This window comes from Numenius arquata, chromosome 8 (genome assembly GCF_964106895.1).
Source record: "Numenius arquata chromosome 8, bNumArq3.hap1.1, whole genome shotgun sequence".
In the NCBI taxonomy this organism is placed as follows: Eukaryota; Metazoa; Chordata; class Aves; order Charadriiformes; family Scolopacidae; genus Numenius; species Numenius arquata.
This window is the reverse complement of record NC_133583.1, coordinates 35,324,365-35,338,571: the sequence shown is the minus strand read 5'-3', so window position 1 is coordinate 35,338,571 and position 14,207 is coordinate 35,324,365. Positions and strand designations below refer to the sequence as shown.

At 55.6% G+C, this 14,207-nt stretch overlaps 1 protein-coding gene across 2 annotated transcripts; it reads right to left on the bottom strand.

The window, feature by feature from the left end:
- Positions 1-1,255: 1,255 nt before the first annotated feature.
- On the bottom strand, positions 1,256-12,716 carry RGS5 (regulator of G protein signaling 5). 2 transcript variants are annotated; one of them, XM_074152463.1, is made up of 5 exons: positions 12,610-12,716; positions 6,808-6,918; positions 3,387-3,448; positions 3,111-3,277; positions 1,256-2,612 (listed from the first exon to the last, which is right to left on the bottom strand). In XM_074152463.1, exons 1-5 carry the CDS (start codon positions 12,651-12,653, stop codon positions 2,451-2,453), a joined length of 546 nt encoding a protein of 181 aa, XP_074008564.1. In that variant the 5' UTR covers positions 12,654-12,716; the 3' UTR covers positions 1,256-2,450. The 2 variants fall into 2 exon arrangements, with proteins under 2 accessions (XP_074008564.1, XP_074008563.1); XM_074152462.1 differs by having other exon boundaries at positions 1,262-2,612; positions 3,087-3,277; positions 12,610-12,653.
- Between the last annotated feature and the right edge of the window lie 1,491 nt (positions 12,717-14,207).

Below are 14,207 nucleotides of genomic sequence, written 5' to 3'. Positions count from 1 at the left end.
GACACCTTCTCCCTGCCCCACACGTCGCTGTTGCAGCCAGTGACATCTCTGGTTTTGATGGCGCGTCGCAAGCCAGCCTCCAGCAGCATCCCGACGTTGGCATTTAACTGTGAATCATGTGAGAGTATCTGGAAATAGCTGCCAAAGGATTAAGTGAAAATGAAAGATCTGGGTCTTTCTGCAGGGAAGCCTGTTTCTATGAGTCACGCCATGAACAGGGAGCTTGAACATGCTGAACCCCAGTTATCTTGACACCCGTTCGTGGAGATGTCAGGAGGGTGTGGGGAGCGCGGGTGGGCAGAGGCGGTGGGAGCAGCCTGTGGCAGAAGGGTTGGCCAAGCCCCCGCTCCCATTCCCAGCCCCGCTTCTGCCTCCCCCTCATCACCCACCAGCTTTGGGCCAGTTGGTGCTGCTGGAGGGATCCTGTGCCCTTTCGATGGGACCACTCGTGGGCTCCTTTGTGGCTCTTTGGGGCCGCCCAAGCCACCCCCCGCACTCACCCTGGGGGAATGCCGTGCGAGCATCACCCCCTGCCGCTCCAGCACCGAATTTCCCAGGCCATTGGCTCCAGAGGAAAGAAAAAAGTCACGTTTGCAGTGGCCTCCGTCCTTCCCCTGCCTCCTCATCCCTGCCTGGAAAATGCAGCCCACTTCCTGCAGCTCGGGATGTACTTTTCTTCATCACCACAGTGACGATGTGTAAATATTTGGGGCTGGTGGGGTTTTGATCAGATTTTGAGTCTTGCAGAGGCTGGCAAACCCGTTGGTTACGTGATTGCATCTTGCATGGAGGCTGGTGACTTGCAGTCGAGGTGGAGCAGCCTGCAGGGGGGAGGCGGGGGGTGGCTGGTCCCAGCTGCCTGCTGGGAGCGCGCTCGCTTGGAATTCTGCTGGCATCTGTCGGGTTGCCGGTGGGGCAGGTCGATCCCGGCAGCGTGCTCATTGCGAGCCACAGCCCTGCGGATGCTGCACCAGGAAACCATCGCAGGGGTGAAACATCCAGGCCCCGCGGAGCAGGGGTTCCTCACATTCGCCGCGAGGCTGAAACGAGACCCCAGCCGCCTTTCACGTACGCACTTGCCCCATCCTCAGATGTGATTTCTTCTGGTAGCGAACAGTAGGCTGGCTTTGGATCATTTGAGAAGAGCTGGGCTTTTTAGGAGACAGCCTTGTGGAAACACATGTCCTGGGCAGATAGGAGGAGACAGGAGAGAGAGATGCAGGCTACACAAACTCAGCAGAGTTTGCCGTCTGTTCAAGAAGACAGGGGTTTATTTTTCATATTTCCAACGATGGTTTTGCGTTTGGGTTTTGAGTTGCTTGGGTTTCTTTTAATTGGATCTGAACAGTTGCAATTAGCAGCGGTTATTTTTCCCCCCAGCATGATTTTCCTCCCTTCTCTAATCGATGCCCCTCGATTGGGTTTGTGCAGAAGTGTCGCTTTGGCGTGCCTACTGCAGAGAGAAGCAACTGGAGCGTGAAACCACGGCAGCAACACCCCCGAAGCTGCAATCCAAGCACACCACCAGCCACCAGCATCGCTCAGGGCTGCGCGTAGGCTCTGGGGACACGGGCAGAGGCTGCAGGCTGTGAGCTCAGGACGTCATGCAAGGGGTTGGAGCGAGCGAGAGGTCTGGGTTGCTAAACAGTCCCGGCGTTTTGAACAAACAGATCTTGTTTTATCCTCTTTACTGTCTTTAGTCTGAAGCAAACAGGCTGTCTCATGGGTCGCTCCAAGTGGAGTCACTTGGGAAGCGGAGCTGCCCGCCCCTCGTGCCAGCCAGCTGCACCCTGGGGCACACAGCCACACAGCTCCCGGCTCTGCCCTACAGCCCTCACCACCGTCCCTGCCCTGCCACCGTCCCCGCCGTACAGCCGTGTCCCTGTGTCTGCTGATGGGCTGCTTTCTGAAGACAAGGTGATGCCAATCGCACGGTGGACATGACCCACCCTCCACCCTGGGGCTGCAGGTGCACTGGACTTGGCCGGGAGGACCCGGTGGGTACCCTGTGCAGCCTCCTCAACACCCCGGGAAGCTGGGAGGAGGGAGCGAGCCTGGTCCAAACCAGCGATATGGGCAAAACTGGGAGAAAAATGGTCATGTCCTAAGAAGTCCTAAGAACCTCTGAGCCCCACAGTGCCAGGGATGCACCAGCTGCCTGAGTGCCTCCCAGTCACTGCAGGGGTGGGACTGCTCCACCACCCTTGTGGGTCCCAAACCCAGGGAGGATCACTGGGGGTTTCTGCTAATTGGTCTTTTGTGGGAGAGGAAAGAGACTACAAGAAAGGAAACACTGGGCCATCTGACAGTCCAAAGCACGGGGGGAGATGTTTAGCAACACCCCTGGGTGGTATCAAGAAAGCAAAGCAGCTGCAGGAGAAGGGGCAGGTGTTAAGACAGAAGCAGTGGGACCGCCCGCGGGGAACGCCTCGCACAGCCCTGCCACATTGCTACTTGATTAACTCCTGATAAAACTCCGACCGCACAAATCTGGGCAGGGAGTCTTTCTCCATCAGGGCAAAGATCCTCTTCTGGGCCATGTCAAAGCTGGTTGGTGATGGCTCCACCAGGTTCTTCATGGTCACAGCCTTGGTGAAGTGGTCGATGTTCACCTGTGATGGGAGCGTAAGAGGGATGGGGACCCTGCCTTTGCGAGGGGTGGGTGATGGCATTTCCCCTTACTTGCTCTGTGCCACCAACCATGAAGAGGTTATGGGGAGGGACTGGAGCAGGTTTGCTTCTCTGGGGGAATTATTGGTGGCAAATCTGTAATCCTGCAGCAAGGGTAACTCTGGGGAAAGGGCTACCACAGATTGTCATCCCTTACGATTAACGTAAGCCCTCTGTGGGGAGAAGGGGGTGGGCATGTGCTGGTGGTGCCTGTGGTATGAGGCAGCCCAGCAGAGGCTGAGCATGTGAAGAGTGGCTGCGAAGGGTGGGAGTGCAGCCTGTGGGGATGGGGCTGCCCCTCACTGAGGGTACAGCTCTCTGAGCTGCTGGTACCCCCATGGTACAGGGGGCCCTGCAGCCATCACTCTCCTTTGGGATGGAGGCCACCTGGGCAGTAGCCTCATCCCTCCTGCTACCATCTCTTGCCCGCGGCCACTGACCTCTTTGGGTGCCTCAGTCTGGATGAACTCCTCATAGATCTTCTTGGCCTTCTCTGCCATCTTCACAGGGGACTTGGTTTTTTTGTAGTCCTCACAGGCCACCCAAAACTCGGCGTTCTCCTCACTGAACTCAGAGCGCAGGAAACTGCGGAAGCTGGCGAGCCCATCTGCAGGGGAATTGGCCCTTGCTCAGCACTGGGTGTCCCAGCGAGGGCCGAGCTCTTGCTGAGCACCAGTGGGGCGGGGGGGACATGGGACTGAGGGATGTGAACTTACAGGGGTTTTGCAGGAGCTTCTCCAGGGAATCGCGCCACTGCAAAGCCTCCTCCAGTGATGGCCTGAAGGGAGTAAAGAAAGCCCAGGTAGTCCATGCTCACCCCACAGCCCTGGTCTGGGCTCCAGGTTTTTGAATAATTTCTTTAAAAATGGAGGGGGGAAATGGAGTAATGACCTGTGGAGGCTGTTGCAGAGCAGAATGATGGTAGAGCTGCATGGCAGCATGAGTAACCCCCTCGCGAGGAGAGCTGAGTGCCAGGAGAGGTGAGGGCCGGGTATTTCCCCCGTGTTTTGAGCAGAGATGTGGCTGAACCGCAAAGCGAGTCCTCTCTGCAGCTGCGGGTCCCCTCCTTGCCCCAGCTCCCATGTACAGGAGGGCAGAGCCGGGGCTCCGCAGGCAGCTGGGAAGCATCCCTATTTTTTTCTGCTGGGATGGGGCAGGATGCCCCCTGCCTGGGAGAGGTGGCGGGGGATGGATCCTGCCAGCCCTGCGCTGCCGGGGCTGGGGTCAGCGCCCTATGACTTCCACAGCCCGCCTGCCCCATTCCCACGCTCCGCGGTGGACTCCAGCCCTGGCTCCCTCCCTCCCCGGTGAAAACCTTCCGTGTTTTCCATGTGCGTGGCTTGTCCTCTTTGGTTTTTTTCTTTCCCTCTTTGAATGCAGCTTTTGTAATGAGACTAATGAGGGTTGTGGGGTTCTTGTGTGTGGTTTTGGGATTTTTAAGCCCCGAAGCGTTTGACTGAGCTGCCCTGGGGCACAGGGCTCCTGCCCACCCTGCTGCCCACCACAGCTGATGCCTGGTGCTGGGGGGGAAAGGAAGCCCCTAAAACACCACCACAGACAGCCCTGCAGGTCAGGCTGGTTTTCATAGAATCATAGAACGGTTAGAGTTGGAAGGGACCTTAAAGATCATCGAGTTCCAACCCCCCTGCCATGGGCAGGGACACCTTCCACTAGACCAGGTCACTCAAAGCCCCATCCAGTCTGGTCTTGAACATTTCCAGGGATGGGGCATCCACAGCTTCTCTGGGCAACCTGTTCCGGTGTCTCACCACCCCCACACTAAAGAATTTCTTCCTAATATCTAATCTAAATCTACCCTCTTTCAGTTTAAAACTGTTACCCCTCATCCTATCACTACACCCCCTCATAAATAGTCCCTGTCCATCTCTCCTGTAGGTCATGGAAGGCTGTTACAAGGTCTCCCCGGAGCCTCCTCTTTTCCAGGCTGAACAACCCCAACTATCTCAGCCTGTCCTCATAGGAGAGGTGTTCCAGCCCTCTGATCATCTTCGTGGCCCTCCACTGGACCCATTCCAACAGGTCCACGTCCTTCCTGTGTTGAGGACTCCAGAGCTGGATGCAGTACTCCAGGTGGGGTCTCACCAGAGCTGAATAGAGGGGCAGAATCACCTCCCTCAACCTGCTGTCCATGCTTGGTCCTGCTGCTGCACCCTCTGAGTGAGCAGAGCATCCCTGGGTATGGGGAGCGAGCAGTGGGCAGGGCAACCTTCTGGTCCTGGGGGCTTTGGTGCTTCAGTGGTGAGGCTGGGGTAAGTGCAGGTGATCCTACCCAGACACCCACCCCCTTGGGTGGCTCCAAGGGGGAGAGGAGAATGGCAGAAACGCAAGGCTTGCTCAGGTTGTATCCAGCCCTCACTTGTCATCAAACTGCCAGCACCCAGCAGTAAAGACCATGATGGGGGCTCTGAGCATTTGCTTTCTGGACCTCAAATTGCATTTGCACTTGCTATCAAGGATCAAAAGCTCTCCCTGCACACATGTTCCTCCCAGGTGCCTCCCCACCCCCGGTGAGGAGGAGCATCACTGCAGCGACCCAACACAATCCAGATTTCCTGGAAACTATCAAATTCACTTTTCCATTAGCTGAATGTCCCAGGGATGATATTAACTGCCAGTGAGATGCTGACGGGTGAGCGATACTGAGGCTGCGCAACGGTGCAGCGCAGGAGAAAACAGCTCTTCCAGTCAGTGGGGAGTGAAGATGTTCTCTGGCTTTTGGCGGGGATGGCTAATGGGGACAAATGTCTCCTTCGCAGAGGCACCCGGGGCACGGCAGCGACTGCGTGCAAAATACGCCATCCATCGGGGCTCTGCCTGGCCTGGGCAGCTCTCTTGGAGCAGTGCTGCGGTGGGCAGGCACCACGCTGGCAAGTGTCCCCCCCCGCTGCAGCCAGCAAAGTGACTGCAGGTCTCTGCAGGCTTACGTCAGGGTGAGCTGGGCATTCGACTGCCCATTGGGATTGGGTTTGGGTTTTGGTTTCTAGCAGTCCCATGGTGGAGGGTTGCTGGTTGAGAGTAACACTGCCTTGGGCTGAAGGGGAACGTGGGGAGAGGAACTGGTGTAAAACAAAACGTTGTGATTTTTGAAATGGAAATAGAAGCCTGGCATTGTGAAGAGTGTGCATGCACCTCTCCTGGTTTTAGTTGTGACATGGCCATTCAAGCCATTCGAGATGAGCCCTGTTTGTGGTGCCATGAGCAAGGCTGGCTGGGCCAGTCAGGTTAGATATCCCAGGTGCTGTCAGACCTGGATCCTCCAGCACTGTCTGTGTCTGGGTGCAGCTCAAGGACAGGGAGCAAATCCTTGGGGCAGGGGCAGGTGTCCCCAGGAGAATCAACCACATCTGATAGCAGCAGGGCTGAGGGGTGGCAGAAGAGTGGCTGGGCAGGGGCTCGGGTACTTGGCTCAGCTGCCTGCGGTTGGGCTGGAGATGCCCTGGGTGAGGCCATCACCCTATGTCCAGGAAGCCATCCTGCTTTTAGATTTGAGCTAACATTTCTTTTAAAGGTGTATTTTGTCTCTTTTGAGCTGTGACTCCTGCAGCACAGCCCATCAGCCTCTTTAACTTCTCCTCTGCTTTGCTTTGCCATTAGCCCAGCTCAGTGCTGGAGAGCAGAGGTTCAGGACAAAGGCAGTAAGGGGAGATGGTGCCATCGTTGCGGAGCTGCCCAGAGGCAGACATCGCACCGTAGGGCCATGCACCCAGCTCAGGGACACTCTGCTGCCCCGGAGCCACCAGGCTGTGTGAGGCTGTCACCTCTGGGCTGAGGCAAGTGACTCAGAGAAGTCCAAGTGCCGTATGCCTCTGGCAAAACCTTTATCGAATGAATGTGAAATCTCATCAAAAGTAAATTGAGTTTCCATGAGAAATCTGGTTTCCATAAAGCTGTATTGCCTGACACGTCTTATGCTGCCTTGACGTAACTCTCAGAGCCTGCGCCTAGCAGGTGGGTCATGACGAGTGTGCCACGAGCTGCCTGCCACATAAAGCCCTGTGTGCCCACACTGGATCCCACAGCAGAAACTTCAGCTCCTCTGCATCCCAAAAGGGCCCCATGTCCACCTGTCCAGCCGGGCACAAGCGCCAGCACTGCCTGCCCTGACACAGTACTCACTTCTGGGCCTTGGGTGGCTTCTCTGGCTTCTCCGGGTAGGGGATGATGAAGTCGATGGCTGAGTCGGGCTTCTGGAGCAGTGTGCCCAACTTGGTCTTGATCTCCTTGGCCCTGTGGGAGGGAAGGAGCAGTGGCAGGTCAGGCAGAGGGATGGGGCAGCGGGGATGTTCCCTGCCCTGCACCCACATGGACCCCAGCAGGGACCCTAGCATGGCTGCTGGGGAGGTACAAAGCTGTGTAATTAATTACACACAGACAAATGGACCCTAATTCTGTAAAGATGCCTGGTTGAGGTATTTCAAGCTGGGCACTCGGAATTAGCGGCAGCTCTTGATCTCGATCTCTTTGCTTTGTCCCCATCTGTGGCTGGGATAATTGTATCAGTGGAGCTGGCAAGCTGCTCTGAGGATGAATTAGGGGATGTGTGTGCAGCACTCGGTTTCTATAGTGATGTGCCCTGAGGAAACGCTGGCCAGGAGATGAAGGAGCTCCCTTGGAGAGAAAGCTGTGCAGGGTGCTGTGCTGGGCTGCACGGCGGTGCCTGCCCCACACCAAGCCCCATCCTGCATTGCACCCACCAGCCCCAAAACACCGGTGGCCTCCAGAGCAGGGTGCCCTCCCCAGATCCTCATCCGCAGCCAGAGGGAGCAGGAAACTGTCCTCATCCTGTGCCCTGAGCTTTTTGACGTTACTGCTCTGCCTCCAGCGATGCACGGTGCAGCCCCTGAGCCCAGGGCTCTGCTGCCAAGCACCCTCACACCACGCACCCAAAATCCTCCCTGTCCCGGGGGATGCTGTTGCTAACACACAGGTCAGCACACACCTCTATACTTGCCAAAATCAGGCTGAAACACTCCTTGGTGTGCTCTGTGCCCACCACTGACCCTCCCAAGCACTCATGGTTGGGGGCTTCCTCCTTTCTAGGGACTTTTACTGGGATTATATTATTTTTCTATTGCTCTCTTGGGGAGCACCAGCCATGTGTGCTGCCAGCAACCCATCACACCTTCTGCTAGCGCTCGCTGTTTCTCCGAGCACTCCTGAGTAATATATAGTAATACATATGCCTTATGTCTGCAATGGGAAGGGTCTGCAAACAGGTAACTCCTAGGTGCTGCTTTCCCTGGGCAGAGGCAGAAGAAGAGTCTCAGGAAATGAAGTGGTCAGACTAGCAAAGAAGTTTAATCCTCTGTCTTTCATCCTTTTGGAGGGTACATAGACAAGAGGGGTCCTGGGGCTTGACAACAGGTCCAGCTGTCTACAATTATGTGCCCATTTGTGCAATATGACTTGAAATGTGGCCCTGAGTATCCAAAGCCACTGAGGAGGTTCCCCTCTGCTGCAGCTCAGTGTTGGTAGCGAGAGCAAGCCGAGCTTTGGCAGAGAAAACGCAGGTGTGCTGGGTAAGGCTGAACAAATAAAGGGGGGGAAAAAGGACACACACACCGCCCCCAACCCCATCTTTGCAGGGCAGGACTCTTCCCTGGCACAGCAACATTCGGTGACGTCCAGGCTCACTGGCACAGGGGGTGGATGAGAACAAGGGGACACGCTGCTGCCCCACGGGTGGGCTGGGCTCGGTGCCTTCACCACAGTGTGGATGTTGAAGCTGGGCTGCAGCTCCCCAGCCTCAGTGCTCACTGTGCTTCTCGCCACTGTTTATTTTCACAAGCCCTCCGTGGACCATTGCTCCCTTGCTATGTCTGCTATTTAATTTCCATTCCTTCAATTTTTTCCCCTCCTTATAAAACTGCCTCTGTGTTTCGTTTTTCCACCCCATGGGTGACTTTTTGCGACCTGGCGTGGGCTCTGCTCTCCTGCCAGCTGACCCTCACTTCTGCTGCAGAAACCTGCCCCCAACAGCCACCCTTGGACGGGAGTAGGCAGGGGATGGCAAGGCCACCACTGGTCAGCACAGGAGTGGGCAGCAGAGCCAGCCGGAGTGATCAGCCCAGCCTGGATCTGCATGGACCGCCCGCAGCGGGTGTCCAGAGCAGACCCAGAAATCCAACTGTTTTCATGGAAAATGTCAGCAGTTACAGGGACAGCTTCCGTTGCTCGTGCTTCCGAGAAAAGTTGAATCTTGCCTGGAAAGACCAGGACCTTAGGTGAAGGGTGATGAAGTCCCCACGCTCTCTGCACTGAGGTGTCTCCAGGCCAGGGATGCTGCCATGCGCAGTTCATTCTACTCCCTCTAACAAATAAACAAAATGTGGATAAGTGCCCCAAGATGGAGCTGGCTGCTGATGCCAGAGCCTGGGGCTGGCTCTCCTGCAAGCCTCAGGTGCCCCTTGGCACCCCAGGCTGGCACTGCCATGCTGGGACCCCAGGAGTGGGCAAAAGCAGCAGGAGCTACAGCCCCATTTAGCACTGAAGCAACAGGTAGGTGCAGAGGGTGCCCCGGGAAAGCTGATGAGCTTCCCCCTGGTTCTGGTTTTCCTGACATCTGTACTTGTGGCCACTACTCCTGGCAGAGAAGGGGATACATGGGCTCAGGGAGCATCTCTCAAAGAGGGGCTGAGCAGAAATGCCAGCTGCCACCTGGTCCCTCTCCCTGCTACCACCCCACGCTCAGGAGGGCAAAACTGGTGATGCCGCTGTGGCCGACCCACTGCCAGTGCTTGATGCTGTGCACCAGGGAGGGTCCCCTCCAGGTGATCAGACCAAGTGCCCAATCCTGGGAGTTGCATCTGGCAGTAGCAGGGGTGAAGAGCAAGGGGAAAGGGGCTCGCCCACCTCTGAAGTGAGGATGGTGAATCGCAGGGTGTCCCCAAACAGGCAGGGGGAATACACAGGCTGTGCTGGGAGCAGAGGCACCGAGAGCCAAATCTAACACACAACGGCTAAAGGAGGTGGGAAGATAGGACCACAACTCTGTCATTGTCTGAGCAGGACCTGAGGAACGTCACTACCCTCGTACAAGCGGGGTGAACACATGTGCAAGATTTGGATGCAATTGATGGCAGCTTCACGCAGCAGCAAGCAGAGTCCTGGGTAATGCTCAGACCTGACTGAAAACCTTGCTCTGCAATTCCCACCCTCTGACAGTGACTTAAGTCCAACATCTCTTGGGCTCAAAGGGCACTAATGGGCCTTAATGGCCCTGAGCAGCCCCAGCTGAGCCCCACACCCTGCCCACAGCTGGGGGCTCCATTTCAGCTCAGCCCTGGGGCTACCTTCCTGTTTGCTGTGCTGTAGGTGGGCTTCTCCCCAGCCTAGTCTCCTGGCTCAATGTCAGACCTATATTGTAGCCCCACTGCCTGCTGCTTCCAGTGGGGCTCCCTGGAAGGCTCCATCCCTGCTCCATCCCACAGGGCTGTTGATGGACCATCAGCGGCTGCCCACCCTGCTGAAGCCCCACAGGTCCCAGTGTGGGGGACAGCAGCAAGAATCTCCCCACCCCAAGCAAGTCCTCAGCTGTGGGGCCTTTATGAAATATGGGGAGACGGCAGAGATGAGGAGGGTTGTTGAAAGGAAGCGAGCAAGGACAGCCAGAGGGCTGAGCACTTGCAGGCTGGTGGGAGGGAAGGACTATTTAAAGACATTATCCTGGCATCCTTTAGCAGATGTATGACAAGCTTTCAAGCAAGACTTCAGCAAAGGCTAAACAGCAGGGTAAAAAAGGCAGTTATAAAAAAAAGGCACCCTTCGAAACCCCCCTCTGCCATGTCCAAGTGAGAAAAAGCAAGAGGACCATAAACTGTGGAAGGTTAAGTGTGAGAACATGTGGGAGCAAGCCAAGAAAAAGTCTGAGAAACAGCTTCCAAAAAGCATTAAAAGAAAATATGGGCTCTGTCAAACACATCAAGAGCAAGAAGGCAGCCGGGGAGGGCCAGGAGAGACTCCAGCCTTAAAAACAAAACAAAACAAAACAAAAAAAGAAGCTTGAAGAAATTAAAGCTATAGCTGAAAGCTAAAGCTGCCGCTGTGCCTGAGGGCAGAGAGGAGCCAGAGGGAATGCTCCTTGTGGGGAAAAAGGCTCCAGGAGGGATTCGAGGAGCCATAAAGCTGCAAGTGTGGTACTGTATGGACATGTCAGCAGCAGCTGTATCAGACAGCCGTGGTGGACACATGGACAAATATGGTCTATTGGAGAGCAGTCAAAGCAGCTCTGGCAGTAGGAAGAGATTCCTTCAAACCTATTGGCCCTTTCTGAAGAGGCCAGCGAGCATGTTCCTGGGGAAGAGTCGGGGGGTACCAGCCCTTTGGGTCTGCAGGAGACCTTGGATGGGCTCTCCAGACCCCAGGCAGCTGCAGAGGGGAAGGTCGTCTCATGGATGACAGCGTGGGGAACAGCATGGGAAAGGTAGCACACAACACGTAGGGGACATGGTGTGTTTTCCTCGGTGAGGATGGTCCTGGGGGAACGCAGGCTGGGACCATGCTGTTAAACATGTCACACGCATGGGGAGAAGGGCCAAGCAGCAGATACTGCATTACCCGTGTACAGCACTTGGGACCAGTTCTGAGGAACTGCAGGAGGGTCTCGTGAAACTGGCAATGAAGCGGCTGTCGAGATTCCTCATAGAGCAATACAAAATGATGCACACGGGACAAACCCAGCCCTAACTCCATGTATAAAATAAGCTAAATGGCCTTCCAAGAGTGGGGCTTTGAAGATGTAACAGAGGTCAGTGAAAGCATCAGCACAGCAGCAGTGAAAAAAACAAATGTAGTATTAGAAAGTAGCATAAGAGTGACAACAAAGGTAACAGCAGACCAGAAAGATGTGGTTCACCCACATCTGGAAGAGTGCTGCCCGCAGCGCAGGAGGCTGCAGGAGACCAGGCAAGGTGAGCACGGGGCCACAAGGATGGCCGAAGGGCACAGTTCAAGCAAAGAAATTATCACAGGCCCATGCTCCTGTTCACGCCTGTGGTGGGAATTTGCCTTGCTTTCAGGCAAGCAACATCAGCTTTACCTGATGAAGGGAGACTTTGCCCGAGATCCCCCCAGCACAGTGAACGCCAACCTCGCTCTCATCTGAAAAGCAGTACTAGGGCTCACAGCTGCGAGGAAATCCTCAATGGGTGATTCACCTGTAAAGTCTTTTACCAAGTTTCCTCCTTAGGTGAAGGATCAAGCACCCTGCTGCTGCAGGGAGACCTCAGCCTCATGACATGGCCCCCCTTTGCATCTCTGCTTCTCACAGGTCCCCCTCCAAAGCCCCTCCAGTTCTGCAGGAGGGGAGCAGGGGGCAGGTTTTGATCAGCATGGAAAGGGCTAGAGCTTGCCTGGGTTCCCAAGGGGTGAGAGCAGCCTGGAAAGCACCACCACCACCTTGGGCAGGTTTTGAGATGAGTTCCAGGGTGGAGGGGGATGAAGATGAGGATGTGTGCCATGAGTTGGGTAGAGCAGATATTCTGCACAGAGCTGAGCCTCGTGAAAGGGGCCAGGGCTGACTAATCTGCATGTGAGGGAGATGCAGGCAGTTAAAGAGGATTTTGAGGCACTTTGGAGCCAGGGATGGCTTCATCTCAGAAAGGCAACCTGTTTTCCTGCTTTTTTTCTCCCTCCCATGCTTTGTAAACATTAAAGTCTGAGGACAACGCACTCCTACGCATTGAGGTTGAGGGGTGGGTTTCCAGAGGGTCCCAGCCACTCACGGCATCCCACTGAGCTCCCCCCTGCCAGCAAGCCTCCCTTCCCTCCCAGTTCAGAGCTGGGTGATCCCAGACTCCATAAGAGATGTCCATCATGGGGATGTGCTGGAGAAGAGCCTCTCTGCCCTCAGCCGCCCCTGGCAGAGCCCTGCAGGGAGGCAGGCGCCCCAGCATCCCCGCGCGAGCTGGCCGCTCTCACCTCTCCAGGCACGTGTGGGGCAGCGCTGCTAATCCTTTGCACATCTTGGCAGGCTGTAGTTTTCCTCGGCCACGAGAAGAGTGTGAGCGATGGCTGAAGCAGGCAGCAGTGGCTCTGTCTGCAGCCCAGCTCCCTCCTATATAGCGCCGGGAGCTGGACCCCCGCCAGCCCCGTAACCAATGCCGTCTGTCCCGCCGCAGCTGGCCCCAGCCCCAGCGGCTTCTGGATTTTGTTTTCTCCTCTCTAAGCTCACACGGGGGGGGAAATGTGGTTTTGCTGGGGTGAGCTCAGGTAATCAGATTGGAAGGGCCAACCTGCTGTTGGGGGGGCTTCAGGAAGCCCACAGGGTTTCCTTTTAATGATATATCAGGCCCTGGGTCAGTATTTAGAAGAGCCAGGTAGAAATGCTTCCTTCAAGTGAGGTTATTTTCAACGAAAAATGTCACTTTCATAAAAATAAAAGTGCATAGGAGAAGTCTTGCTGTTGATTTAAAGGCTGTGGCTAACGTCAAAATTTCCACAGCTTCAACAGTGGTTATCGGCTGGTGGGTAACAGTGACTTTTGTTCCAGAACAAATTCATTTTAGTGTAAGTTTAAAAAAAAGAAATCTTTTAATCATAGCAAATGTTCTGTTTTTATCTGACAGTGACACTTTGATGAGGCCAAAAAGGATTCCCACCCAGAATTTTGCTAAGTGAAAAATTTGGACCCTTTTTCCATTCCCTTTCAGAGCAGCAAAACATACGCCGCAGCCTGGAGCTTGCTGCGATGTGGGACCTGAGCAGGGCCTGCTCTCTGCCTCCCCCTGTGTGGCTCTGCCCCATCACTGCCCCACTGGGATGCAGCCCCTCGCTCACCTAAAGCTTGGGTGCTGCACAGCACCACAGTGTTTCAGGTTTGCTCGGGTAAGATCTCTTTGATTGGTCCACTAAAACTCAATCAAGGAGCCAGTGCCTGCCTATGGTCATGACATTTGTGGCATGAGTTCCTCCTGGCCTCAGCCAGGCACCCAGGCACAGTGTCAGTGCAACCCCAGAGCGATGCTGCCTGCTCAGAGGCAAATCATGGCAAAGATGGGGACCAGCCTGGCTCTGAGGGGCCCTGTAGCCAAAGTCCTGACTCCCCACAGCCCCTCAGGAGTCGTCACCCCTAACGCTCCTTAGCAGTGCTTGGAGTGGAGAGGGTAACTGCAGCCATCCCAGATGTTTCCCTCTTGGCTTCCAGCTGGGATGTGCCAGCCCATCCTTGGCAGCGTCACCTTGCGGCACAGCTCATCACCTGGGTCTGTACGGCCAGACTAGAGCCAGTGCAAGGGGAAAGCCCTCAAACACACACAGGATAGCTATCGGGGCATCAGCACCAACATTTTTTCAATTTGCATAGTAGGACTTACAGCAACACAGGTCTTTTCCACCCCACAGTGGTGTCTGTGCAATAACACCCGCTCTGGCACAGGCGCACAGAGGGTGTGAGGATCTGTTCTGCCTTCACGTCCCGCTCCACCCCAGCCAGGGCACCCCCTGGGCATCCTGCGCAGCGTGTGGGCTCAGGGTTCACCCTTAAAATCTGCCACATGCTTGTCCCTGACCTGAGCTGC